Genomic DNA, 24,472 nt, shown 5'->3' with positions numbered 1-24,472 from the left:
AGGCTTCACACTGCCAGCAAGAAGCCCAATGTGGGACTTGAACTCATGAACCATGAGATAATGACTTAAGGTGAGATCAAGAGTCAGACACATGTTTAACCAACTGGGCCACCCAGGCCCCCCTAGAATTGTTTCTTCTCCTCTTCCTCCTCCTCCTCCTCCTCCTCCTCTTCTTCTTCTTCTCCTCCTCCTCCTCCTCCTCCTCCTCCTCCTCCTCCTTCTCCTTTTCTTTGGCCAGCTGTTTCAAGGTATAATTTATATACAATAAAATTTATTTTAAGTTTTGCCCAGTTTTGACAAATGGAGTTGATTGACACTTGTGTAACCACTACCACAGTCTGATAAAGTGCATTTCCATCTCGCCCAAAGTTCCCTCATGCCCCTTATGCAGACTAGAAATGTTAGTGGGGAGAAGAGGAAGGGGGTTTCAGAATCACAGTGGAGGAAGACCAGTAAGCTCCAGTTACTTCAGTTTTGCCTGGGGATCAGAAGATCACAGTCTTGCACCCTCCCTGCCTCCTCCCTCCCCACCCAGGAATGCTTTGCCAGACCTTAAAATCCCCACTGACTTGGATGTGTACTTGTAGCTCATTAATTCAGAGTGACCCATTCATCCCAGTTTGCCCAGAATCTTCCCAGTTTTAGTATCCCAAGTTCCCGTGTTCAGACATCTCACCCAAGGTCCCAGACAAACCAGGATGGTACGTTGCCCTAGCTGTGATGTTTATGCTACTGTTTCTCAGTCTGAGGTTGCCATCTCATTTTTTAGAATCATTTTTCTTGTGTGAGCACATAGAAGGCACTCAGTAAATGAGTGTGTGGGTGGACACACAGATAAACCCCAAGCTGTAGGCAGCTGCGGATTCCTGGCCTGGAAAACAGGAGACCTGGGTTCTGGTTCCAGCTTTGCCAAGTTTGCAGTCATGTGATCCTGGGAAAGTGGCTTCTCACCCCAGGTCTGTTTTCTCCATGTAAAATAGGGGATCTGTAGCCCTTTCTGCCTCTGACACAGATACTGCTTCCATTTGTACATGGGGTTGTGTGCCAATGGCACTTCCACTCAGCTTGCTCGCTCTCTCCTTTCCTTGTCTTTTTTCTCCCGTCAGATATATATAGTAGATCAATAAATCATGTACGGGCACGTTGATAATGGAGCTGCTGATGGGCCAGGCGTATGCAGGCGTATGCAGAGTGCTTCTGCGAGAGCAGTAGAGTTTGGACCTTGAACCAAGCAGCTGTGGCCGGTAGTTGGAGGATCGAGTCTATCTTCAGCTAAGTGTGTGTAATGACCCGATTCGCTCTTTGTGCATGCCTGGGAAAGAGGATGGTGGGCAGAGGGAGCCTGTTGTTTAGGAATTTTCCTGGGTGGGTGAGGGGATGCCCTGGAAAATAGGATAGCATAAGTTTCTTATCTATTGGAGGCATCTATTTCTAGCTGTGCCCAGCAAGCAGCATCTCGGGGTCTCATTCAGGTTTCTCGCACAGAAGGATTAAAATCAGAAATACCAAGACTTGGGCTGAAACCTATGGCTGACTTAGAGTCAGGAAGCTGCATTCTGTTTCTGGTTCTGCCATATACCGTCTGTGCAACCTCTCTGAGCCTCAGTGTTTGCCTCTAATTTTCCTTTTCAATGGAGTGAGTAGCTGCACTGCCTAGCTCACAGGGTGTTGTGATTCAGTGAGATGATACAGGTGGGAGTCAATGAAACTGACATCTATACAGATGCCAGGTGGTATTACTAACTTTAGTCTTTGGGTCTGTTTGTGGGGGCTGACTTATGGGGGGAGGGAATTTGGGGATTTTGTCTGCTTAGTTCTCCAAATAATGTCATTAATACCCTCTGACTCTCAATGAGATAGGAAGGTTTGAGGGAAGTACTGTTTCTTTCCTAGGAAGACACTCCAGCCTACCTTCCTTTTTGACAAAATTCCTGACTTTTTGGAAAGCTTTTCCTTAGCTATGAATTCCACTCCTGCTTCCAAATTTTGGGGGCAGTGGAGCAAGAACTCTACCTGAGCCTCTCAGCTAAGCCCAACCAGATACCCTTTCCTACCTAGAGTGGACTTTCTCATGTAACTGAGCATCTCCCTCTGGGCCTTCAGGCCTGTGAAGGGTTAAGTGAGCCACACCCTTAACAGGAACAGCCTCGGACTTTGTGCTGAGCAGCCGTCTCTGGCCTCTCTTGGCTTGACTGGCACAGGGAGCCTGAGCTGGAGGAGGCAGCACAGTGGAAGGTCAGAAGAGTGGACACTGGCAAGAGGAGGGCAACCTCTTTCCTGGCCTGCCCGACACCATGGACAGCTCCCAATAACGAAGGCATCTCTCCACCCTTGGTGCCTTGGAACTCCTATGCCCCCTTCCTGTCAAATTGGGATTTCATCCACCATTTTACAAGGGACACTGAAGTTACACCCTAGTTTGTTCCAGTGTTGGGTGAGTCTTGCCTTGACCTGTCACTGCTCCGCATCTTTTGGGGTGCCCTATCTGGGAGCTGCTTTGTTTTTCCCTTTCCCACCTCCAACCAATCACATTCCCACTCTCCTCAAATCCAAATCCAAAGAAGATGGCTTCTTCCAGCCCTATTTCTGTTTCTCACCCTTGCCTGCCAAGTTACTTAAAAGTTTAACTTCTGTTTTTTAATCTGGAGCATGTGGAATAGTAATAGTATCTACTTTGTGAGGATACTGTTTGTAAGCATCAAATGAATTAGTATATGTAGTGTTTAGAACTCTGCCTGGCCCATGGCACCTGATTGTTTGCGATTGCTACTGTCAGTATTCTTATTGCTTTCTCAGTTGTGTCCTTCCAGGAAGTGACAAGTGCTCTCATTTTCTGGAACTTGGGGGAGGCATAGTGAAGGCTGAAGGCAGCCTGTGTTCCCCTCTTGCCCCACCTTCAGTTCCTGCTTCCCTCCCCTCCCCCACCCAGGTTCAGCATTGCTGGAGACTAGGAGGATGTGGCTCTTTTATTCCTGTTAGGGAGTAGCCCTGACCATTGTACTAATAATTCTGTCCTGCTCCAGGCCACCCCACCTACTCAGTCCCACAGGCAAGACTGAGGAGGGCTGGGCTTCCTCCTTCGGTTACACCTGCCATGTGCCCACTGTGCAGGGGATGAGCCCCACAATAACTCTTTTCCTCCTTGCCCACTCCCACCAGCTGCTAAAAAGCTGGGTGTGTCCCTATGGGGCAAAGTCCATGCTGGAAGGTTACAGCAATGGGTGTAAAAACTAGAGATAGAAAAATAGATACATCCAGAGATCCTGACAGCTACTTGATGTTGGAGAAACCAAACTTTTATTCTCTTCAGGGTATTCTAATCTTTTATGGAGGAACTCCTGCCTTTGTTCCTCTAACTCATCAACTTATCCCATTTAAAAGATAAATCTCGATGTGGCAATGAAAGGGATCTTTGGAAGAACTTTTGCAATGGTTCTGGGTGTACTGGATGACTGAAATAGAAGCTGTGAGAGATGGAGAGTTGAGAAGGAGAACTGGGGGCAGAGGGTCAGGGAGTCTGGACCCTGGCCAGGGCCTCAGCGCAGGACAGAGCAAGTTTTCAGAGTTAACCTTTCCTCCCCAGCCCGCTCTCCTGCAAGCACAACTGTGCTTCCCCAGGTGCTACCTGCTGGGTGCCTTCCTTACCCTGGTCAAAGGCAGGTGGTCCTGTCCCACCCCTGCCCCACCCCCACCAGCCCTAACCCAGGGAGCAGAGGATTCTCCCCGCTGGGGAGAGTTTCTGCAGCCTCCCACAGTTAGCTTTGACTAGTCCAGAGGACCCCTAGGTTGAGGATTCTCTCTAGGGCCCAGAGTTGGAGAAGGCTCTTTAAGTCCTTCTGCCCTCCTCACACACCCCTGCCCCCCCCCCTCCCACACACACAGTTACTGGCCCCTAAAGCAGAGCAGACTTCAGCAAACTGACCTCCTTACTCCCAGGATCAGCAGAACCTCTGGACATGACTCTCATGGAAGACTCTGTGGGGGTGGGGGACCTTGTGCTCCTGGAACCCCTGGAGGAGGAGCCTCTGCTCAAGAACCTCCAGCTGCGCTATGAAAACAAGGAGATTTATGTGAGTGCATATGCGTGCCCCGGCTCTGGGTATGTGGTCAGAGAGTTCATGTGCTCCCACTCCTTTCTCCCCTCTCAGCCTCCCCTAACCCCACCGCTGCTCATTCTCTTTACCTTTTTTGGCTCCAGACCTACATTGGGAATGTGTTGATCTCTGTGAATCCCTACCAGCAGCTGCCCATCTATGGTCCAGAGTTCATTGCCAAATACCGGGACTATACCTTCTATGAGCTGAAGCCCCATATGTAAGTAAAGGAACTGAGGGAAGGCTGATAGGGCCCTAACTTCTGACAGTGAGACACCCTAATTTCCTCGATCCTTTCTCCTGAAGGAAGTTCTCCAGCTTCCCCTTCCCCACTGGCCCCAGGAAGACCCTTCCTAGGCCTATCACTTACCTCAGTCTAGTCCAAGTGAGGAGGGTGGATGACTCTGGAGGCTGGAGATTGAGTGGTTGAGTGGAAGGTAGTGTCTTGGATTAGCCCCACATCAGTCTTCACCTGCTTCCTCCTCCCAAGCTATGCTTTGGCAAATGTGGCATACCAGTCACTGAGGGACCGGGACCGAGACCAGTGTATCCTCATAACGGGCGAGAGCGGAGCCGGCAAGACTGGTGAGGTGCCTGGCTTGGGGAGGCTGTGCAGTCACTGCTGGAACCACCCCCTCATCTCTTTCCGAGCCAGACCTGGTCTTGCCCCACCCCAGAAATTCCTTCCCACTTTTTCTGATTCTGAGGGGTATGGTGCTGGAATGACGGGAGTTAAGGAGAGTGGTGGGGATCCATGTGAAGGTTTCTCTTGCACAGAGGCCAGTAAGCTGGTGATGTCTTATGTGGCGGCTGTCTGTGGGAAAGGGGAGCAGGTGAACTCTGTGAAGGAGCAACTGCTTCAGTCAAACCCGGTGCTGGAGGGTGAGTATCCCAGTCTCTGCCCTCTCCACCCTCCACCCTGCTGGCCCAGAGACAATCAGCCCTACACCCTCTTACCCTGTTCTTGTTCAGCTTGAAAACTCTGAGATTGGCCTGATGACTAGAAGACGTCCTTCCTTCCCCTTCTCTCGAGCCCCTCTTCTTCCCTCAGTTATCTCACCTTCTCTCTCATCTCTGCAGCTTTTGGCAATGCTAAGACCATTCGCAACAACAACTCCTCTCGATTTGTGAGTGACCATCTCCCTGGCCTGGGAGGAGAGGGTGTGGGGGCTTTAGAAGGAGGAATGCAGCACAGACCCCTCCTGGGTGGGGTGGTGAGAAGACGAGGAAGCAAAATCTCTTTCTCTCTCTGGTCTCTGTAGGGAAAATACATGGATATTGAGTTTGACTTCAAAGGATCGCCCCTCGGTGGAGTCATCACAAACTGTACGTGTCTCCCCATTCTGCTTACCACCTCTTTCTTCTCCCCATCCCACAGTGTCTCTTTCTGGTGATTTGAAACCATAGGAAGGAATAGTAGGCTACCAGGAGGCTTCCCTACCAGTAGGAACACCAGCGAAGAGGGCAGGCTTAGAGGAAGCTGTGGAATTTCCCTGAGCTCTAGGACATTATTTTCTAATTCCCTGCCAGACCTACTTGAGAAATCCCGAGTGGTGAAGCAGCTCGAAGGAGAAAGGAACTTCCACATCTTCTATCAGCTACTGGCCGGAGCAGATGCACACCTGCTGGGTACGTGCCTGCCCAGACACATGGAAAAAGGTCCCCAACCTCCATTTAATCCCTAGAACCTTTGGGCCCCTCTGCACCCCTGCAGCCCTCTTTCCCTGAGCCCTCAGGCTCCTTCTTCCTGCATTCCTCACACTGAATTTCATCTATTCGTTGTTGGAAACAATCCCCTGACCTCTGTGTTCTCCTCTTTTTTCTGGGATTGTATTGCTAGGAATAAACCTTCTTGTCTCTTGACCTGCTCTTATTCCTCTGTCCTGCTTGGGTTCCTCTTTCCCCAGGCTGGCTTCAGAAATGGGACACTTATTTCCACCTACCATTCTTTCCTATCTTCAATTTAAGGGACTTAATCGCTAGCTCAGCAGAAAATCAGACAGGATATTTAAGTGTTAAAGAAATTTTGATGAGCAGTAGTTGAAGTTGTTCTGGGTCTACATCTGCCTCACCCAGCCCCTGTCCTTGATTTCTTCTTCTTAGATGGCTTCATGGAGGTTTCATGTATTTATTCATCAAATATCTCTTGAACACCTACTATTATTGAACGTTGTGCTAGCCTCTAGCGATGCAGAGTTGAATAAGATAACACGGCTCTTGTCCTCGAAGAACTTAAGGTCTTCTAGGGATGACAGATATGTTCAATAGGCCTGTGTGGGTGGCTGTAGGAGCAGAAGGCATGGAGACCTCTGCCTTGTCCTGGGGAGCCCTGGGTGCTGGATGGGCCTGAGGTAGTTCTGGGTGGGCATCACTGCAGAGTCTGGTGGGACTTCGGGCCCTGCCAGAGTTTGCCTCCCAATGCCCCCTCTAGCTGTGAGCACTGTGGGTGTATGGCCCCCAAGGACCTGTCCTTTTGGTTCCTGGTTATTCTCTGCTGGATTTGTGCCTATCTCTTTTCCCCTCCTAGGGATCTCCATGGTTCAAGAGCCCCCACAGGTCTCATTATTCCTTCCTAGCTCAGTAGTCTTGGTTGTGCTCAATTTGTTTGAATCATAGGCACCAGAATCTTATTCTGTCTGACTGTTACCCATTGGCTTAAGCTAAGTCTGGACAGGGCCTCCCTGGTGTTATCATCCCAGGGCCTTTCTGACTCATTCTTTGTCCAGACGCCTTTCTTTAGCAGGTTCCTCTTTCAAAATCTGTGTCTCAGGGGAAGCTGTCATTAAACTCTAGTTTGAGGGACTTTCCCTGATTCTCAGATCATTTGAATAACAGATTATTGATATCCCTCAAGCTCCATGCTTAACCTACTTCTTCCCATCTCAGGTGAACAGCTTGGATCATAACCTTGACTCATTTATTAAAAAGAAAAAAGTTTATGTATGCCAAGCAGGCACACAGAAAACAAAGATGAAAAACAGAGTCCCAGTGTGTTGTTCATTTGTAGGAGAGACAGAAAAAACAAAACCTAGCCCATGTGTTATGGACTGGGGTAGAGATCCACCATGGGGGAACACAAGAGAGCCTTTTGGCTCAGCCCCACAATGTCTAAGGAAAGTTTCCAGGAGAGGGGTCAGGATTAGGGAACATAGTACCTGCAACTTTGTTGGTGCTTACTGAACAAATAATGAATGAGCCAACCCAGGCCTAGCGTGAGGTGTTGAGGCTCTGGGTGGGTGGGAGATATGTGGTCACCCGTCTTTCCTCTCTGAGCCACTGAGAACTGAGTAGGATGGAGGGTTGGCTTGTTTGTTTTTATTGTTGAGAACCCTGAGGATGGGAAGAAGAGCAGAATGAGTCTTTTCTTTCATCAAAGTTAGGAAAACCCCCAACAATTAAGAATACCCAAACTCTAAATACTGCTTGAAAATTTAGTCTATTATAATGGGAATTAATGATCCCAAAACAAAGGAGGCAGGGGACGAACCGAAAACAAAAATGGCTCCTTCGAATAAATGAGTAAACCAAGCTAGGGCAAGGGCTGTGAGAGTCAAGGCCGAAGGACTCCCGAGAGCCTGGGTACTAACCCTCCTCCCAAGCACTTTAACGTTTTCTAGTTGCCAAAGGATATAAAGTACATGATTAAATGCTAACTCCCCATGAAATCATTGCCTTCCACATTCAGCACAGGGATCCAAGCCTGCTTTATTTGATGGGAAAGGCCACTACAATTTACTGGTCATTTAAAAGTAGAATTTCTGTTGGATATAAGAATTAGAGGGAGGTTTATATTCTATGATGCATATAGACAAAAAACCTATCAAAATTCATTATAACTAGTTTGTGAATATAAAATGAAAGCACATAGTTAGAGTTGGTGACTTTAAAAAGATTGAATGTTGAATCAGATTCCCATACTGACCCTTGCAGAGGCCCTGAAGCTCGAGCGGGACACAAGTCATTATGCCTATCTGAACCAGAAAGTGTCTAGAGTTGATGGCATGGACGATGCCTCCAACTTCAAGTCTGTACAGGTGGGTGCCCAGGGTGGGCCTTAGGCTATCCCCTGAGCCCAGGCTTTGGCTTTGAGAAGGGAGGCATTGAGCTGGCACCACAGTTCAACTTCTCATTTCTGCTATCTCCTCCAGAATGCAATGACTGTGATTGGGTTCTCGGAGACAGAGATTCAACAGGTGCTAGAGGTGACGGCCCTGGTGCTGAAGCTGGGGAACGTGGAGCTAGCAGATGAGTCCCAGGCCAATGGGATATCAGCAAGTGGCATCCGTGATGAGAGAGGTCTGCACCGCCCTGCTGGTACCCTCTAAGCCGCTCCCTGAATCTCCTACTACAATTTCTGTTCATCCACCATCTGCTGAGTAACTGACTTCATTCCGATTCAGTCCCACTCAGCCATTCCTGAGTTCTACCCCAAACACACTCATTAAGAATTCCTAGTGAGGCATTTTGGAGTGAGGTTATGAAGTTAGACCTTGGTTCTGGCACATCTCTGAGTCTAAGTGGAGTCTTTGCAAAGAATTTCAGGAGATTCTCCTATTGAAGTAGATAATGCAGGGGCACTTGGGTGGGTCAGTCAGTTAAGTGTCTGACTCTTGATTTCAGCTCAGGTCTTGATGTCAGGGTTGTGAGTTCAAGCCCCACGTTGGGCTCCACTTTGGGTGTGAAGCCCACTCAAAAATAAAATAAAGTAGATAATGCATTTAAAGTGTCCGCAGCTCCCTCTCCTCTCCCCAGAGTTTCCTCTTGGGCCATGTTATGGATGGGCTGCAAGGATATCCCCAAGACCTTGGGAGACCAGTCTCCTAGCAGTGTCACTTCTCAGCCCTCCCTCCCTAGGAGATAGCTCTCTTTCAGGCCATGTTGTATTTCCTCATCACTCCAGGAGTCCAGGAGATTGGGGAAATGATAGGTTTGAATTCAGAGGAACTAGAGAAAGCTTTGTGCTCAAGGACCATGAAAACAGCCAAAGAGGAGGTGGTCACTACACTGAACTTCACCCAGGTAAGGGCCCTATAGGAGGGGGCTGATTTTGAGACTATTCTGTGGCTGCCATCCTAACCAGCTGGTTCTGCCCGACAGGCTCAGTATGCTCGGGATGCTCTGGCTAAGAACATCTATAGCCGCCTTTTCAACTGGATAGTGAATCGAATCAATGAGAGTATCAAGGTGAGAGATTGCTCTCCTCCCTCAACACTCTCCTGTCTGCCTCACTTTTCTTGTCCTGGTCACTATCCCTATACTTCGGGTTCTGAGATGAAGAGAGTAAGAAGGATGAAGGATAAGGTACAGTTCCTTCCAATAGTGTGTTGTTGTGGAAGCATCTCTGGTTTTTGAGTTTGACCGTCTGGATCCCCTGCTCACCAGCTGTGTGGCCTTTTAGTTTCACAGAGATTCTGAGCCTCAGTTTCCTAATTTGGAAAATTGGATGCTAATGCCTACCTCCTTCATAGTGAGGATCAGATAAAATTATGGACATGGTTACCACATAACCCAGAAATTCCACTCCAGATATAGATCCAAGAGAATTGAAAACAGATGTTCACGTAAAAACCTGTACCCAAATGTTCATAGAGGCATTACCCATAATAGCCAAAAAGTGGAAACAACTCAAATGTCCATCAGTTGATGAATGGGTAAATAAAATGTGGTGTATCCATACAATGGGATATAAATAAATAAATAGGCCATAAAAAGGAATGAAGTACTGATACATGCTCAACAGACAAATCGTGAAAACATTCAAGTGGAAGCAGCCAGACACAAAAGGTGATTCCATTTATATGAAATGTAATAGGCAAATCTATGGAGAGAGTGGTAGATTAATGGTTAGCAGGGGCTTGGAGTGGAGGGAGAGGGGAAGGTGGAATGACAGCTAATGGGTATGAGTACAAGATTTCTTTGGGGGATCATGAAAATGCTCTGGAATTAGGTAGTGGTGATGGTCATACACTTTTTTTTTTTTTTTTTTAAGTTTATTTTGAGAGAGTGGGGGAGAAGCAGAGACAAAGAGGAAGAGAGAGAGAGAATCTTAAGCAGGGCCTGTGCTGTCGGCATAGAGCCTAATGCAGGGCTTGAACTCATGAACTGTGAGATCATGACCTGAGCTAAAACCAAGAGTTGGACACTTACCCGATTGAGCCACCTAGGCACCCCCATATGCATTTTGAACATACTGAAAAATCACTGAATTGTATACCTTTAAAGGGTAAATTTTATAGAATGTGAATTAGATAAAAATAGAGCTATTATTTAAAAAATTTTGTGCATGAGGGGTGCCTGGGTGGCTCAGTCGGTTAAGCATCCGACTTAGGCTCAGCTCATGATCTCATGGTTTGTGGGTTCGAGTCCCACGTCAGGCTCTGTGCTGTCAGCTCAGAGCCTGGAACCTGCTTCCGATTCTGTCACTCCCTCTTTCTCTGCCCCTCCCCCACTTGCAGTCTGCCTCTCTCTCTCAAAAAATAAATAAACGTTAAAAATTTTTTTTTTAATTTTGTACATGAAAATGCCTTCAATTCAGAAGCTATTATGGAAAGACAGCAGGGGAAAATGGGATTTAAAAACGCTTAGCCCCTTTGAAATTTGATCTGTCCATCTGTAAAATGAGAATTATCACACCATATAGGGTTATCATGAGGTTTAATGAAGTAAGAACATAGAATTTTTTCTAAATTGCTCTACAAATGTACGAGATGGTTATTTTCCTCAGAAGATTTTAAAGTCTTTTTACCTTGTCCCCTGGGAGCACCATCCTGGAATCTGCTTACATCTCCCTCCTCCTCTCCTCCCTCTGCTTGGCCCCTAGTGTGTAGAGGAGGAAGGAGAATAAAATCACAACTGGTCAATCTCACCCGAGTTCTGTTTGCCCTCTGCTCCAATCACATCCGCCCCAGAAGGGCCTGGCCTGGTGTCCAGAGGGGGCCCGTCCTCAGATTTATCTTTCCCTCCTCTTCAGGTGGGCAGCGGGGAGAAAAAGAAGGTAATGGGGGTCCTGGATATCTACGGCTTTGAAATTTTAGAGGTGAGAGAGCTTCCCCCAACCGCAGCCACCCTGCATCCCTAGGGTTGGGGTGCAGAGGCTCAAAGGGAGGGGCTTGCGAGAGGGGAGGCGTGGGGCTGAGAGGGAGGAAGGGTCTTGGACTGAGCTGCTCTCTCTCTAACCTGGGTCCCCTCCTTCAGGACAATAGCTTTGAGCAGTTTGTGATCAACTACTGCAATGAGAAGCTGCAGCAGGTGTTTATCGAGATGACGCTGAAAGAGGAGCAAGAGGAATATAAGAGAGAGGTGCGCGGAGCCTTCCCCCCCAGCCCCTCTCCAAAGTGACGCTGGTGTGCGCGCCACGTCTGTCTTTCTCCTCAATCCCGGTTTCCTCTCACTCGTGCCCAGATGGGAACACAAAGGACAAAAAGTTCCCCTTTCACTGCTCAACAGTGCAGCATTACCAAGAAGCCCTAGTTTTTGCTCTCCACCCCCCAGTCCCCTGCTCCCACCCCAGGCCGTGCCAGCAAGGGGCAGACTGATGGAAGGCTGTGTGGGGGGAGTCCTCACGAGGGTGAAGTGACAGCTGTGCGTGGCCTGCGGCACACTGTGAACCTGATTTAGAAGGGACATTTCTCCCAGGCTTGTCACCCCACCACATCCATTTTGGTGCTCTTCTCTGACACCTCACAATTCTTTGTCTCCTCGGGCCCTGGCTGATGTCACCATCTCCTCATGTAGCACCCTGATCCCAGACTTCCTCCCCAGAAGTTCCCCATGGCTCAACATTTCCACACTCCTTCCCCTGTTCAGCAAGAAGGCTTGCTTTCTATGGCTAGGTGTTAGAAAAGCTATCTGATTGAGCTAATTCCCCCCAAAGTGTGAATGGCTGAGAGTCTCACTCATCAAAACGCTGCCAGGGATGCTGCCTGTGAGCCCTTGGGAATCTGCTGCAGCAGAATTTCAGACAATGTGGTCACAATGTGTGGGAAAGGTTTTTTTTTAAGTTGTTTTTCATGTTTTTATCTTAAAATTTTAAATGATCAACTAGAGAATACATTCCCATGCCTCAAAATTCAAAAAGCTTAAAAAGGCATATAAAGAAAGGGCTCTCTCCCAGCCCATCCCCAGCCTCTTAGTTCTCCAACCATCTAGAGGCAACTAAAGTGGCCCTCTTTTCAGAGGTCTTTTATGTGTAATCAGGCAAATGTAGAAGTTTATTTTCCCACAGAATTTTTTTTCAAATGGCAATGAATATGCTCTGCTCTACCCCTTGCTTTCATCAATTAATGAGATCTTTCCATATCGTATATAAAGATGCATCTTTACAGCTACACAGGGTTGTAAGGATATCATACTTCATTTAACTAGTTGGGGAAAGTATTTTGGGGATGAAATGGGAAGGCAACTACTTAATTCCACTCTACATTCCCTAAAGATCTGTGAGGGGGTGGGAGAGTATTCCCCAGCCACACCCCCACACCTGGGAATGGTCTGAGTCTGGGAGGGCTGGCCCTTGGGTGGGATCAGAAGCTATCCTGTCTGTGGCTACCCCTAAGTGGGGAACGATTGTCTTTGGGTCTACTTCTGTACCATTCTTGCTTAAAACAAAAACAAAAACAAAAACTATACAGTCCCAAAGTATCAGGTAGATTAGTAGTTCTTAAAGTGTGGTCCTGGGCCAGCAGCATCCCTGGAAAGGTGTTAGAAAGGCAGATTCCTAGGCTCTATCCCAGACATGCTGAATCAGAAACCCTGGGGATGGGGCCCAGCAGTCTGTTTTTACAAGCCCTCTAGCTGACTGCCATGCAAGTTTGAAAAGCACTGATGTAGGTCTTTGAAGATGTATCAAGTTAGGTTTGTTGCTTGATGAAATTCACTCATGTGCTTTGGTTTTATTGGTCGTTGCCAGAACAGTGTGGCCTTTGCTCTTGCACACGCTCAAGGATCCTTCCTCACTCCACAGTGGGGCAATCCCTACCCCAATCTTCACCCCACACCACCTACAGGGCTCTCTTCAGCATCTCCCCCTCTCTCACAGCTGCTCTGGGTCCTTTCACATGTCTCCCACCCCACAAATTCTCCATCAACCTGGAGGGATGGGAACCTAAACAGAAGCCACACCAAGGACCCCTCTTAATTATAGGGCTTTCTGAGTCCTTCATGGGTTGGGTGAGAGGGAGCCTGAGTCTGGTGAGGTCTTTGGAGACTTGTCTTGGACCTGCTCTTGTAACCTGTCATGCCTCTTCTTGCCAGGGCATACCGTGGACAAAGGTGGACTACTTTGATAATGGCATTATCTGTAACCTCATTGAGCACGTGAGTTATCTTTATGTTATCTCTGAGACCTCCTCTTCCAGACTGCCTGAATATCCTTGTCCTTCCCCCTCCCCTTGCCCCACTTGGTAAGGATGGTGAAGTGGGCAAAGGATGAAGGGGCAGAGGGACAGCAGTGAGGATGTGGACATCTTGGAGGATCAGGTCTAAGTTGGGCTGATCTTGTTCCCCTGACCAGAATCAGCAAGGCATCCTGGCCATGCTAGATGAGGAGTGCCTACGGCCTGGGGTGGTCAGTGACTCCACCTTCCTAGTGAAGCTGAACCAGGTCTTCTCCAAGCATGGTTACTATGAGAGCAAAGTCACCCAGAATGCCCAGCGCCAGTATGACCACACCATGGGCCTCAGCTGCTTTCGCATCTGCCACTATGCGGGCAAGGTGACATGGCAGGGCTGGAGGGTAGAAATGGGCCTGGGCATGGGTGGAAGGCAATGGGAGAGGACCTGCGGGGAGATGAGATCTGGGAATACTTCACAATGAGATTGGGAGTGCCAAGTGCTGGGACAAGGTCATGGACCCTCCAGACCCATAGCTATTCCTCTACAGGTGACTTACAACGTGAACAGCTTCATTGATAAGAACAATGACCTACTCTTCCGGGACTTGTCCCAGGCCATGTGGAAGGCCCAGCACCCCCTCCTTCAGTCCTTGTTCCCTGAAGGAGTTCCCACACAGACATCTCTCAAGCGCCCCCCAACTGCTGGAGCCCAATTCAAGAGTTCTGTGGCCATACTCATGAAGAACTTATATTCCAAAAACCCCAACTACATCAGGTGACATGCTGGGTACATGGGGAAATGCAGCATATGTGATGGCAGATGCAGGGTCCAGCACTATAGAACCTGTCCATTGTTGGGGGGAGGGTGTCTCTGGAATAAGAGTATCAGAAGGCCCTTCCCTCATAAAAAATGAGGAACTGAGAATCCTGTGGCAGGGAGAGCATCAGACTTTAGTAGGAACCACGCTATAGTGAGTGAAGCTGGGAGGGCCAGTGTGTTCACTTCCTCTGAAAATAACCCTCCAGAATAGGGTTATAGAGACCAGGATGGGTCACACTTGCAAAGGTGAAGCTCCTCATGCCTGTGCCTTGCACCTCTCCCCCCACCCCAAGGTGTATAAAGCCCAATGAGCGTCAGCAGCGAGGTCAGTTCTCGTCAGAGCTGGTGGCTGTCCAGACTCGGTACCTGGGACTGCTAGAGAACGTGCGGGTGCGTCGGGCGGGCTATGCCTACCGCCAGAGGTATGGGCCCTTCCTGGAAAGGTACCGATTGTTGGGGCGGAGCACGTGGCCTCGCTGGAATGGGGGAGACAGGTAAGACTCCTGGGGGAGATGGGGGAGCAGGGAAGGGCAGTGCAGGGAACATCTGGGTGGTGGGGAGAACAGACAGTGCCATGTAAATTGCCAAAACTCCATGAATGGATACTTGGGGAAATGAACTGATCACTTTGCAGAGGCTCTGAAGTCTGTTCAAGCCCTGAACTCCTCTCCTGGGTATAAGAGGTTGGGGAAAGGTGAAAGAGGATCCTTCTCTGGGATGCCCCTTGGTAGCTTTTCCCATCTGCTCCTGTAGGGAGGGAGTTGAGAAGGTCCTGGGGGAGCTGAGCTTGTCCTCAGAGGAGCTGGCCTTTGGGAAGACGAAGATCTTCATCAGGAGCCCTAAGACTGTGAGTTGGAGGGTGCACTTGTGTTTGGTTGGGGTAGGAGGCAGAAGAGTTGGAGGGTCCATGAGTGAGAGGCTGGGGCGGAGGGGAGCATCTATAACTTGGGATGGATGGTGGGTGAGGAAGTCTGCTTTCTGCAGGGACTTTGTCCCTGGAAACTGAATCCTTGGGCTCCTACCCCACCCTGCTTGCATGGCCCACTCTGAGTGCCTCTACCTGTAGCAGAACTCCTGAAGATCAAGGTGATGTGCCACTCATGTCTAAATTTCCAGACCTCGCATGTGCCTCTGACAGAGTTAGAATTCAGTAGGTTTCTGTTAAGGTGAATAACACTTAACAGAATAATAATGAGTGAGCGAATAAACGAATGCACTAAGAAGTCAATGGAATGAATAAAACACTGGCTGGGAAGCCCCTGGCACCTGGGCTCCAGGAGGAGAGAGTGCTATTCCCCTAGGCCAGCCTTTCCGCCCCACCTTCCACCTCTCCACAGCTGTTCTACCTGGAAGAGAAGCGGCACCTGAGACTGCAGCAGCTGGCCACGCTCATTCAGAAGATCTACCGGGGCTGGCGCTGCCGCACCCACTACCAGCTGATGCGCAAGAGTCAGATCCTCATTTCCTCCTGGTTTCGAGGCAACATGGTATCAGTTGCCCCCTAAAGTCCCATCCCTCTCACTCCAATAAAAGAGTCGGGGGCGTCTGGGTGGCACAGTCAGTTAAGCATCCAACTCTTGATTTTGGCTCAAGTCATGATCTCCTGGTTTGTGAGATCAAGCCCTACGTTGGGCTCTGTGCTAACAGTGTGGAGTCTGCTTGGGATTCTCTCTCTCTGTCTCCGTCTCTGTCTCTCAAAATAAATAAACATTTAAAAAAGAGAGAGGGAGAGAGTGGGAAGTAGGAGAGGTGGTTCAGGGGATGGAGTTTTTTCTAGCAGGCCTATTGTTTTTCTGCAGCAAAGGAAGCGCTATGCGAAGATGAAGGCATCAGTGGTGCTGATCCAGGCTTTTGTGAGAGGGTGGAAGGTAATGCGGAAGGGGAGAGGGGTTTCCTCCGCACACATGGGTTCTTCCCCCACATGGTTTCTCCTGGATTGTGCCAGCTGCTGGGAGGAAAGAGTAGCAGAAAGCAAGTTCTGCCCACACCCAGGGCATACCTCTGTGTGATGGCATGCCTGCATCTGGGTGTGTGTCTGGGAGTGTGTGTGGGTGCGTACTGGGGAGATGTGTGTATACACCTGGGTGTGTCCCTGACTTGGCTTTGAGTGCCTTCCTCATTGCCAGCTTGTCTGCCTTTACTTTCTCCCTCCAGTAGAGTCTCGGCACTTTATCTAACTGTGCTCTTTGTATGGTTGGAAAACAGTAGAACCTCTTCAAGATCTGTCTCCTTATCTTCTAGGTCTGTCTATTTTTACTTTGGCTCCTTTCTCATGTATCCCTTCTAGGCCCGCAAGGATTATCGAAAATACTTCCGGTCGGGGGCTGCCCTCACCTTGGCAGATTTCATCTATAAGAGCATAGTAAGTGGTGGGGGTTGAGGGTGGAAGGTGGAGGGGAGGTTGTGGAGGGAGGGTCAGGTTTGGAAAAGGAAGATGAGGGGTTTGAGAAGAGGTGATCAAAGCTTTCCCTGGAAGGGCTTCTTTGATCTGCATGTACTTAATTATTAAGTCCTAGGGTAAGAAGGAATGGGGCTTTGGTGCCTCGGGGCCCAGGGGCAGAATCAGAGTGCACTCCGGAAGGAGTGGACACTGTGGGCAACCTTGGGGCAGGAAGGGGTCCCAGCACACCCACTGACTGGTCCATGATGAATAGGCCCGAGAAGAGACAGGCTGAATGGCTAACAACAGTTTGAAGAGACTGAGTCTCATGGAAGAGCAGAGTGAGGACATAGGGTTACCTAACTCAACCTTCCGAGATCCATTTTACGGTAGGGGTGAAAGTGGAGGGATTGTATCTTTCTTTCGGTTCTTCTGAAGCTATAGCAACCAAATCCACAATGAAATCTCAGGAAAGATCTTAATTCTGGAGGACTTGGGACTTTTTTTTTTTTTTTTGAACTTTTATTTATCATTTTCGAGAGACAGAAAGAGACAGAGCACAAGCAGGGAAGGGGCAGAGAGAGAGGGAGACACAGAATCAGAAGCAGGCTCCAGGCTCTATCAGCACAGAGCCCAATACAGAGCTCAAACCCATGGAATGTGAGACCATGACCTGAGTTGAAGTCGGACACTTAACTGACTGAGACACCCAGGTGATCTGACCCCAGAGTTTTAATGCCTGCCGAAGACTGCTTCCCCACACTGTCCCCCCACTCCCCCTAGAGACCTACTGGGGCAGGAGGGCTATATAGGGAAAGGAAAGACTTTCTAGATCTAGAAAAAACAAACAATTAAGAAAAAAAAACCTTCAGAGTTTCAACATCAGTTAGCACATGAGGGATTGGAGGAAATGCTTAGGAATGTTTATTGAATTAAATCAAACTAGACCTGACCAAGGCCTGGGGACTTAAACCAAGGTGTGAGGTGATTAGACCAAGCCTGCAAGATCTTTGTAGCAGAGGAATCAAGGAGCTTGGATAGTTCCTGGAGAATTATAGCAATATACTGCATACCCTCCCTTTTCCCATTTTAATTTTTTTAACCTAATGTCTTAGTAAGAAGTTTTCATAAAAATTCCAAAAACTTGGGGGCGCATGGGTGGCTCAGTCAGTTAAGTGTCCAACTCTTGTTTTTGGCTTAGGTCATGATCTCACAGTTTGTGAGTTCGAGCCCCACATCAGGCTCCATGCTGACAGTGCTAAGCCTGCTTGGAATTCTCTCTCTCTCCCTCTCTGCTCCTCCCCACTTGCTCTCTCTCTCTCTCTCTCAAAAATAAATAAACTTAAAAAAAAATCCAAAACTTGGAAGTACTCAAGATCAAGCTATTTTCAATAATTCTACCCCACAAACAAACAGGGTGCTGGGTGTTCCCTGGGATATAAAGACTGGAGAGTCCTTATTCTAGATTGGGGGAGACTAAACAGATGCCATGGGTGATACTTGATCCGATCCTGGAACAGGAAGAATAAGAACAAAGCTACAAAGGGCATTTTTAGAAGTTTATAAAGGACATTAGGAGAAATTTGAGCATGCATTGCTGTTGGATGAGTGTATCCAATTAATGTTTGTCTTCTTAGGTATGGAAGTGGAATTATGATTTGTGTAGGAGAATGTCCTGGTTCTTGGGAGATGCGTGCTTAAGTTTTAGGGAAAATGCCATGATTTCTCTAACCTACTTTAGGATGATATGGTAGCAAAGATTTATATATGTGTGAGTGTGTGTATGTATTTATTTATGCCCATTTGTATACATGTGTGCATGTGTTAGAAAGCCTGCAAATATGGCCAATTGTTAACATTATCAGTTGGTGGATTTAGGTGAGGAATATGTGGCATGCAGATATTTACTGTAATGTTTCTTCAACTTTTATGTAAGTTTAAAAACTTTCAAAATAAGACAGTAAGTTATATGAAATAAAAAAGAATGTAAGGCAGATTATGTCACTCTTCCCCTTAAAATCCTCTAATGGCATTCCATTTCACTCCCAATAAAAGCCAGTGTTCTTACCTCAGCCTACAAGGCCCTTCATGGCTGTACTTGACCAACCAATCCTCTGATCTTCTTTCTTCTTGCTTGATTTAATCCAGTCTCACTTTCTTTTTGTTTCTGGGATATGCTACTGCTCATTTCTGGTCTCAGGGCCAGCTTTTTTGCATCATAGCGTATATAATTATCTGACCTTACATATATGTTTGTTTGCTGTGGGCTTCTTCCCTACCCCCGGTAGAATATAAGCTCAGTGAGAATAGAGATTTTGTTTGCTCTGTTCACTGCTGTGTATCCATACCTAGAACAGTGCCAGGCACAGAGCAAACACTCAATAAATGTTGTTGAATGGCAGGGGGAAAAACAACAACAACAACAAGAACTCAGCTTGGGATCCAGACTCCCAAGGACTCATTGTCTAGAAGAGGGAAAAGATTTCCACACAGATAATAGCAGTACAAACACAGAAGTATAGACAAAGTGCTGTGGGGCTTCAAAGAAAGGAGAGGCAGCCCTGGCCCAGGGAATCAGGGAGGGCTTCGAGCTGTGTCTGAAAGGATAGGTAGAATCTAGATGGGCAGAGCTGAGTTGAGAGCAGGATGGGCTGAGGCACCGAGTGATCATGCCTGGGCTAGGCAGAGGGCTTGATGAGGAACACTACCTGAGAGGTGTGCTGGGATCATGCAGGGGATCCTGGGGCATGAGATTGGGCCCTAAATAGAAGACTTTGAATGCCAGGTTGAGGCATTGGGCTTGACCGATCAGGGAGCAGAGGAGGTTTGGTACCTGTCCTATAGCCAATGCAGACAGTGGCAGCCAGCTGTAGGCAGCTATGAACTGAGACAATAGGAAGTCACAGGAGCAAAATACTGAGGCCAGTTTTCATCTTGGTTGCTCTCACCTCACTACCCTGGGCAGCAGGTCTCTGCTTAGAACTAACCCTTCCCTCCCTCCCTCCCAGTCTCCTGTTCACGCTCTCACTGCCCAGCCTCCAGTGAGCACTGTACCCACAAGAGATCCAGGAGGTGACTCCCTTCTGACTCCTCGCTCTACTTGTTGCTTCTTACTCTGGGTGGCCTCCCTCCTTTCAGGTGGCAGGTCCTGGATGAGAGTTTGCCTGTTGGGAGGTCTGTCTTCTCATCAGTCCACTCCCAATCCCCCTGCTTCCAATCTAGACGCAGAAGTTCCTGCTGGGGCTGAGGAACAATTTGCCGTCTACCAACATCCTGGACAGAACGTGGCCAGCGGCCCCTTACAGATGCTTCAACACAGCGAACCAGGAGCTACAGCAGCTCTTCTACCGCTGGAAGGTGAGTGGGGCCCAGCACGACTCCTCTCATTTGTCTTTTTTTCCTCCTCCCTCTGATTTTCATCTTCTGCCTCCTTCTTCCACTTTTTTTTTTTCATGGTGAAAACAACATACATCACAAAATTGGCCATTTTAACCATTTGTAAGTCCAGTGGCATAAAGCACGTTCACACTGTTGCGCAGCCGTCACCAGCATCCGTCTCTGTATTTCTTTTTTATCAGCCCAAACTGCAATCCTGTACACATTAAGCAGTAACTCCCCATTCCCCGCTCCTGTAGCCCCTGGGACTTATAATCGACTTTCTCTGTGAATTTGACTGTTCTCGGTACCTCATGGAAGTAGAATCATACATTTGTCCTTTTCTATCTGGCTTATTTCACTCAGCACAGTGTGCTTCCATTCAGGAACTATGTACTGAGCACCTGTCTAGAGTAGGCCTTGCGCTGTGTGCTGGTATATAGCCCTCCTCCTGGGGCTGACACATTTGACTGTTTCCATCTCCCTCTCCCAGAGTCCCTTTGAGGGGGGGCGGTGCTCCTCCAGCAGCTGCCCTCTCTGAAGTGCCTAGAGCCTATTCTATTCCCTGTCTCTCCTCTTCTCCAGCCCCTGCCCTCCTTCCACCTCTCAGTGTTCTCCCAAACCCCCTCCCCAGGCCTGCCCTCTGCCTCCACGAGCTTAGCCCCTGCTCCTCCCTCTCACAGTGCAAGAGATTCCGTGATCGACTGTCCCCAAAGCAGGTAGAGATCCTGAAGGAGAAGCTCTGTGCCAGCGAACTGTTCAAGGGCAAGAAGGCTTCCTACCCCCAGAGGTGAGGGCCCCGCAGACCCTGCACAGTCAGTTTCATCCAGAGCAAAGAGAGGATCCCCCAGGTGGGATAGGGCAGTGGTCCCCAAACTAGTGTGCATCAGCACCACTTGGCAGGCTTGATAACACCCAGATTGCTGCACCACCCCCCGCCCAGGGTTTCTGATTCAGCAGATCTGGGGCTGGGGCCCAATAATTTGCCTTTCTAACAAGTTCTCAGGGGATGCTGATGTTGGTCCTGGACCATGCTGAGATAGAGGATATGGTGGAGCATGGGGGAAGGGACATGGGAACTCACTGTGGGGAGGCTCAGGGCCTTGGGGGTCAGCGGTGAGGAACTTGTCTCTACCACATACCTCCTGTGTGTCCTCAGTGTCCCCATTCCATTCTGCGGTGACTACCTTGGGCTACAAGGGAACCCCAAGCTGCAGAAGCTGAAGGGCGGGGAGGAAGGGCCTGTTCTGATGGCAGACACTGTGAAGAAGGTCAATCGTGGCAATGGCAAGGTGAATGCCTGCACCCTGGGCTTCTGCCCACGGCCTGATCCAGATCCTTGGGACTGGTAGCTGGAAGGGTGGGGTTAATCCTCGCCTTTCCTCACACTTTCCTTTTCCGTCCTTAGACTTCCTCTCGAATTCTTCTCTTGACCAAGGGGCATGTGATTCTCATAGACACCAAGAAGTCCCAGGCCAAAACCGTCATTGGACTAGATAGTGTGGCCGAGGTGTCAGTCACCAGCTTCAAGGATGGGCTTTTCAGCTTGCATCTGAATGAGGTATCAGAGCTCTGTGGGTGCAGTACCACATGCTGGAGAAGGTGGTGGGCATCATGGGGCTGGGGTGGGCTGGAGGTGATGAGGACCAGACCTCTCACTCTGGGCCTTCAGTGCCTCTCAGGCTGCTCCTGCAGAGGGAAAAATGAATCCCTTCCCCACTTTTTCCCCCTTCCTAAGATATCATCAGTGGGCTCCAGGGGGGACTTCCTGCTGGTCAGCGAACATGTGATTGAACTGCTAACCAAAATGTACCAGGCTGTGCTGGATGCCACACAGAGGCAGCTTCTAATCTCCGTGACTGAGAAGTAAGGCCGTGAGCTGGGGGTGAGGGCCAGCCTGGGGGCAGATGACCAAGCTGTTGGTCATTGTGACCGGGAAAATTCATGTAGTCAGAAAGTGAAGCATATTCTGTCAAGGCAAGGTTTGGAGGTGTTTCTTAGTCTCCCCACTCAGGTTCTCTGGGGCCCTGAGTCTTCTGACACGAGGGGAGGAGAGATGTACTTCCTTTAAGAAGGAGAATGGAAACCATCATGAAAATATGGGAGTAGAGATGAGAGGATGAGGGTACCAGCTTTACCCCTCTGTCTGTTTCCCCTCCAGGTTCTCAGTGAGGTTCAAGGAGAGTAGTGTGGCTGTCAAGGTCATCCAGGGCCCTGAGGGTGATAGGAACGGCAAGCTAAAATGCAAGAAGAAAGGGAGTCGTTGCCTGGAAGTGACTGTATAGTGAAGAGGTGGGGGCCTGATGCAGAGACAGCAGCTTCTCTGGACCCGCGCCAACCCCACCCACCCATGTTTGCAGGAGGATCTGATCGTGGTGTGGGGCTCAGAGATTGAGGAGCCCTTGAAGAGGACCTTTCTTCTCCCAAACTCTTCTAGGCCCCTCTCCCTTAGAACTTATCCTCCCACCCTCAGCTGCTTTGCCCACTAATAAAACAAGTGACTTCCCAAATATTTGCTCAGTGTGGGTGAGTCCCTGATCACCCACCTTCACAGTGCTTGTACTTTGACTACCCCACCCCCTTTCTCCTCCTCAGGTTCCTTGGAGCCAGCAAATGCAGATAATAAGAATGGAAAAGAAGGGAAATTGTCTCTGGGCTCCTTGACCGGCTGAGCTCTGGCGGAGTTTGGAGACACTGGGGTGGGGGTGGGGCAGCCAGCGATGGGGCTCAGGTCGCAGGTGGCCAGTGGGCTGATTCATTAAGTGTGTCCCTGGAGGGAAGAAGTGAGGATCCCTGTCTTGGTGGAAACTAGGATCCTTTGGAGATTTAGCCTAAAAAGAGGCCCCGGGCTGGAGGGCTCACGTGAGCTGAAGAAGCTGGGGAATGCAGCGTCCCCTGCACCCAGGAGCTCCATTGCCCCCTCCATCCCCAAGCTCATCGCTGGGCTTTGTCACATCTGCCCCCCCAACACCCCCTTCCTTTCCATACACCAGAGATGCCAGGCTGCTCCTGCCAACAGTTATCTTGCTAATCACTGTCCCACAGCTGGGGCCTGCAGCTGGTGGCATTTGACAGGGGGAGGCTCCCTGACCCAGACTCCCCCACCCCTATGACTGACCCTCTCCCCCTTGTCTTCATTTATTTTCCCTGTGTCATCACCATTATTTTCTTTTTCGATTTTCAACTGTCTCACACCATCTCGTTGTTCCCATTTCTGTGGACTCTAATATTAATACATAATATTTTGTATAATGCTTTAAATATCTCCCCTCTCCCTTTATATCTGTTTCCTCATAGACTGTGTTGTCTCAGCCTCACCCATCCCGGTCTCTACCTTAAGGGAAAAAGGAGCTCCTATGTTTGCAGTAAAACGTAGATATGTGCTCTGTGAGAGCTTACAAATGGCTGCCTTTGTTCCTGTCTCTGGATGTCTCTCCCTCCTTTCACGATCCCTACCTTCCTTGCCTCTTCCTTGTCTCCACCACTGAGCTCACTGTGCCTCGAGGCTGGGGTTTCCCTCCACCTCGGTGCTTCCACTGGCTTTCCATCGGCAGGCAGCTCACGGCCCCAGGTAATCATGCCGGCGGGAGACCTGATTAACTTCTCCTCTTGCCTGCAGATCAGTCTTGCTCTCTGAGCACAAGCCCGAGTTCTGGCACACCCTGCTCTGGGCTGGGAGAGGGCCCAGGGAGTCAGTTCTTCCCTGACGGATGGGGGGCTGTGCCCTGAGTGAGGGTAGCTCGGGCTCCCGTCAGCCTTCCGTCACCCCCCACAGCTCCCCCCATCCTTGACTTCTCAGAACCGGCAGAGGAGATCCTGTCTGGCAAGAGGGGGCTGGTTATCAGAGCCTGACCGCCCCCGCTCTCTGCCTCATCTCCTGCTCCCAGGGCCCAAATTGTCGTCACTTTCCCAGTGAAGTGTCTGGTCATTTTCAGAAGCAATTTCAGGAGAATATGCAGCTGCTGCTCCCCATCCTGCTTTTCCTTCCCCAGGGCTGAAGGCACTGTCAGCTCTCTGGACTGGGGAGGGGATGGGATGGCGGGGGTGGGGGGAGGGCTCAAGTCCTGGTCTCCCTCCTGTCCCCCCTCCATCAGTCATGTGCTAGTTTGAGGACGGGGCTCGGTTGCCCCACCTGTGCCATGGTGCTTTACAGGGCTCCATCCTGACGGGAGAGGCTGAGGTTCTGTTGCCTCCCTGCTCAGCCAGCCCAGCATTCTCAAAGTCTGGGTTGTTTTTCTGAGGGGCACAAGCCACCCTGGAGCCCCCTAACCCCCATGAGGAGCCATTTTAGCACGTCAGCTCATACCAGCTCGAGCTAGGTCCTCCTGGCTCAGCTCATTTCCTCTGTAGGCTATGAGGGGCTCTTCCAGTCCTCGCTCTGAGGGCTGGCTCCCAGCGGGCTCCTGCCTGCGGGACTCTGCAGGATGCACGGGTTGGCATCCTTCCATTCTTTTCTAGTATCTCCACCCAGTGT

The 24,472-nt window shown here is 49.5% G+C and overlaps 1 protein-coding gene across 4 annotated transcripts; it reads left to right on the top strand.

Annotated features, from left to right (window-relative positions):
- The first annotated feature begins 1,158 nt into the window (after positions 1-1,158).
- On the top strand, positions 1,159-22,510 carry MYO1A (myosin IA). Of its 4 annotated transcripts, none has more exons than XM_060657226.2 (29): positions 1,159-1,278; positions 2,140-2,434; positions 3,937-4,070; positions 4,199-4,314; positions 4,585-4,679; positions 4,872-4,976; positions 5,175-5,221; positions 5,357-5,420; positions 5,625-5,723; positions 8,025-8,128; positions 8,243-8,390; positions 8,995-9,113; positions 9,192-9,278; positions 11,065-11,130; positions 11,289-11,393; positions 13,344-13,406; positions 13,603-13,803; positions 13,972-14,198; positions 14,537-14,737; positions 14,997-15,090; positions 15,581-15,730; positions 16,043-16,111; positions 16,531-16,605; positions 19,846-19,980; positions 20,682-20,788; positions 21,158-21,290; positions 21,407-21,559; positions 21,737-21,864; positions 22,160-22,510. In XM_060657226.2, exons 3-29 carry the CDS (start codon positions 3,957-3,959, stop codon positions 22,281-22,283), a joined length of 3,129 nt encoding a protein of 1,042 aa, XP_060513209.1. In that variant the 5' UTR covers positions 1,159-1,278; positions 2,140-2,434; positions 3,937-3,956; the 3' UTR covers positions 22,284-22,510. The 4 variants fall into 4 exon arrangements, with proteins under 4 accessions (XP_060513209.1, XP_060513211.1, XP_060513210.1 ...); XM_060657228.2 differs by having other exon boundaries at positions 3,883-4,070; XM_060657227.3 differs by having other exon boundaries at positions 1,261-1,278; positions 2,202-2,434.
- Positions 22,511-24,472: the final 1,962 nt, after the last annotated feature.

This window comes from Panthera onca, chromosome B4, assembly GCF_046562875.1.
Source record: "Panthera onca isolate mPanOnc1 chromosome B4, mPanOnc1 haplotype 2, whole genome shotgun sequence".
Taxonomy (NCBI): domain Eukaryota; kingdom Metazoa; phylum Chordata; class Mammalia; order Carnivora; family Felidae; genus Panthera; species Panthera onca.
The sequence above is the reverse complement of the archived record's forward strand: the minus strand, read 5'-3'. Positions and strand labels throughout refer to the sequence as shown.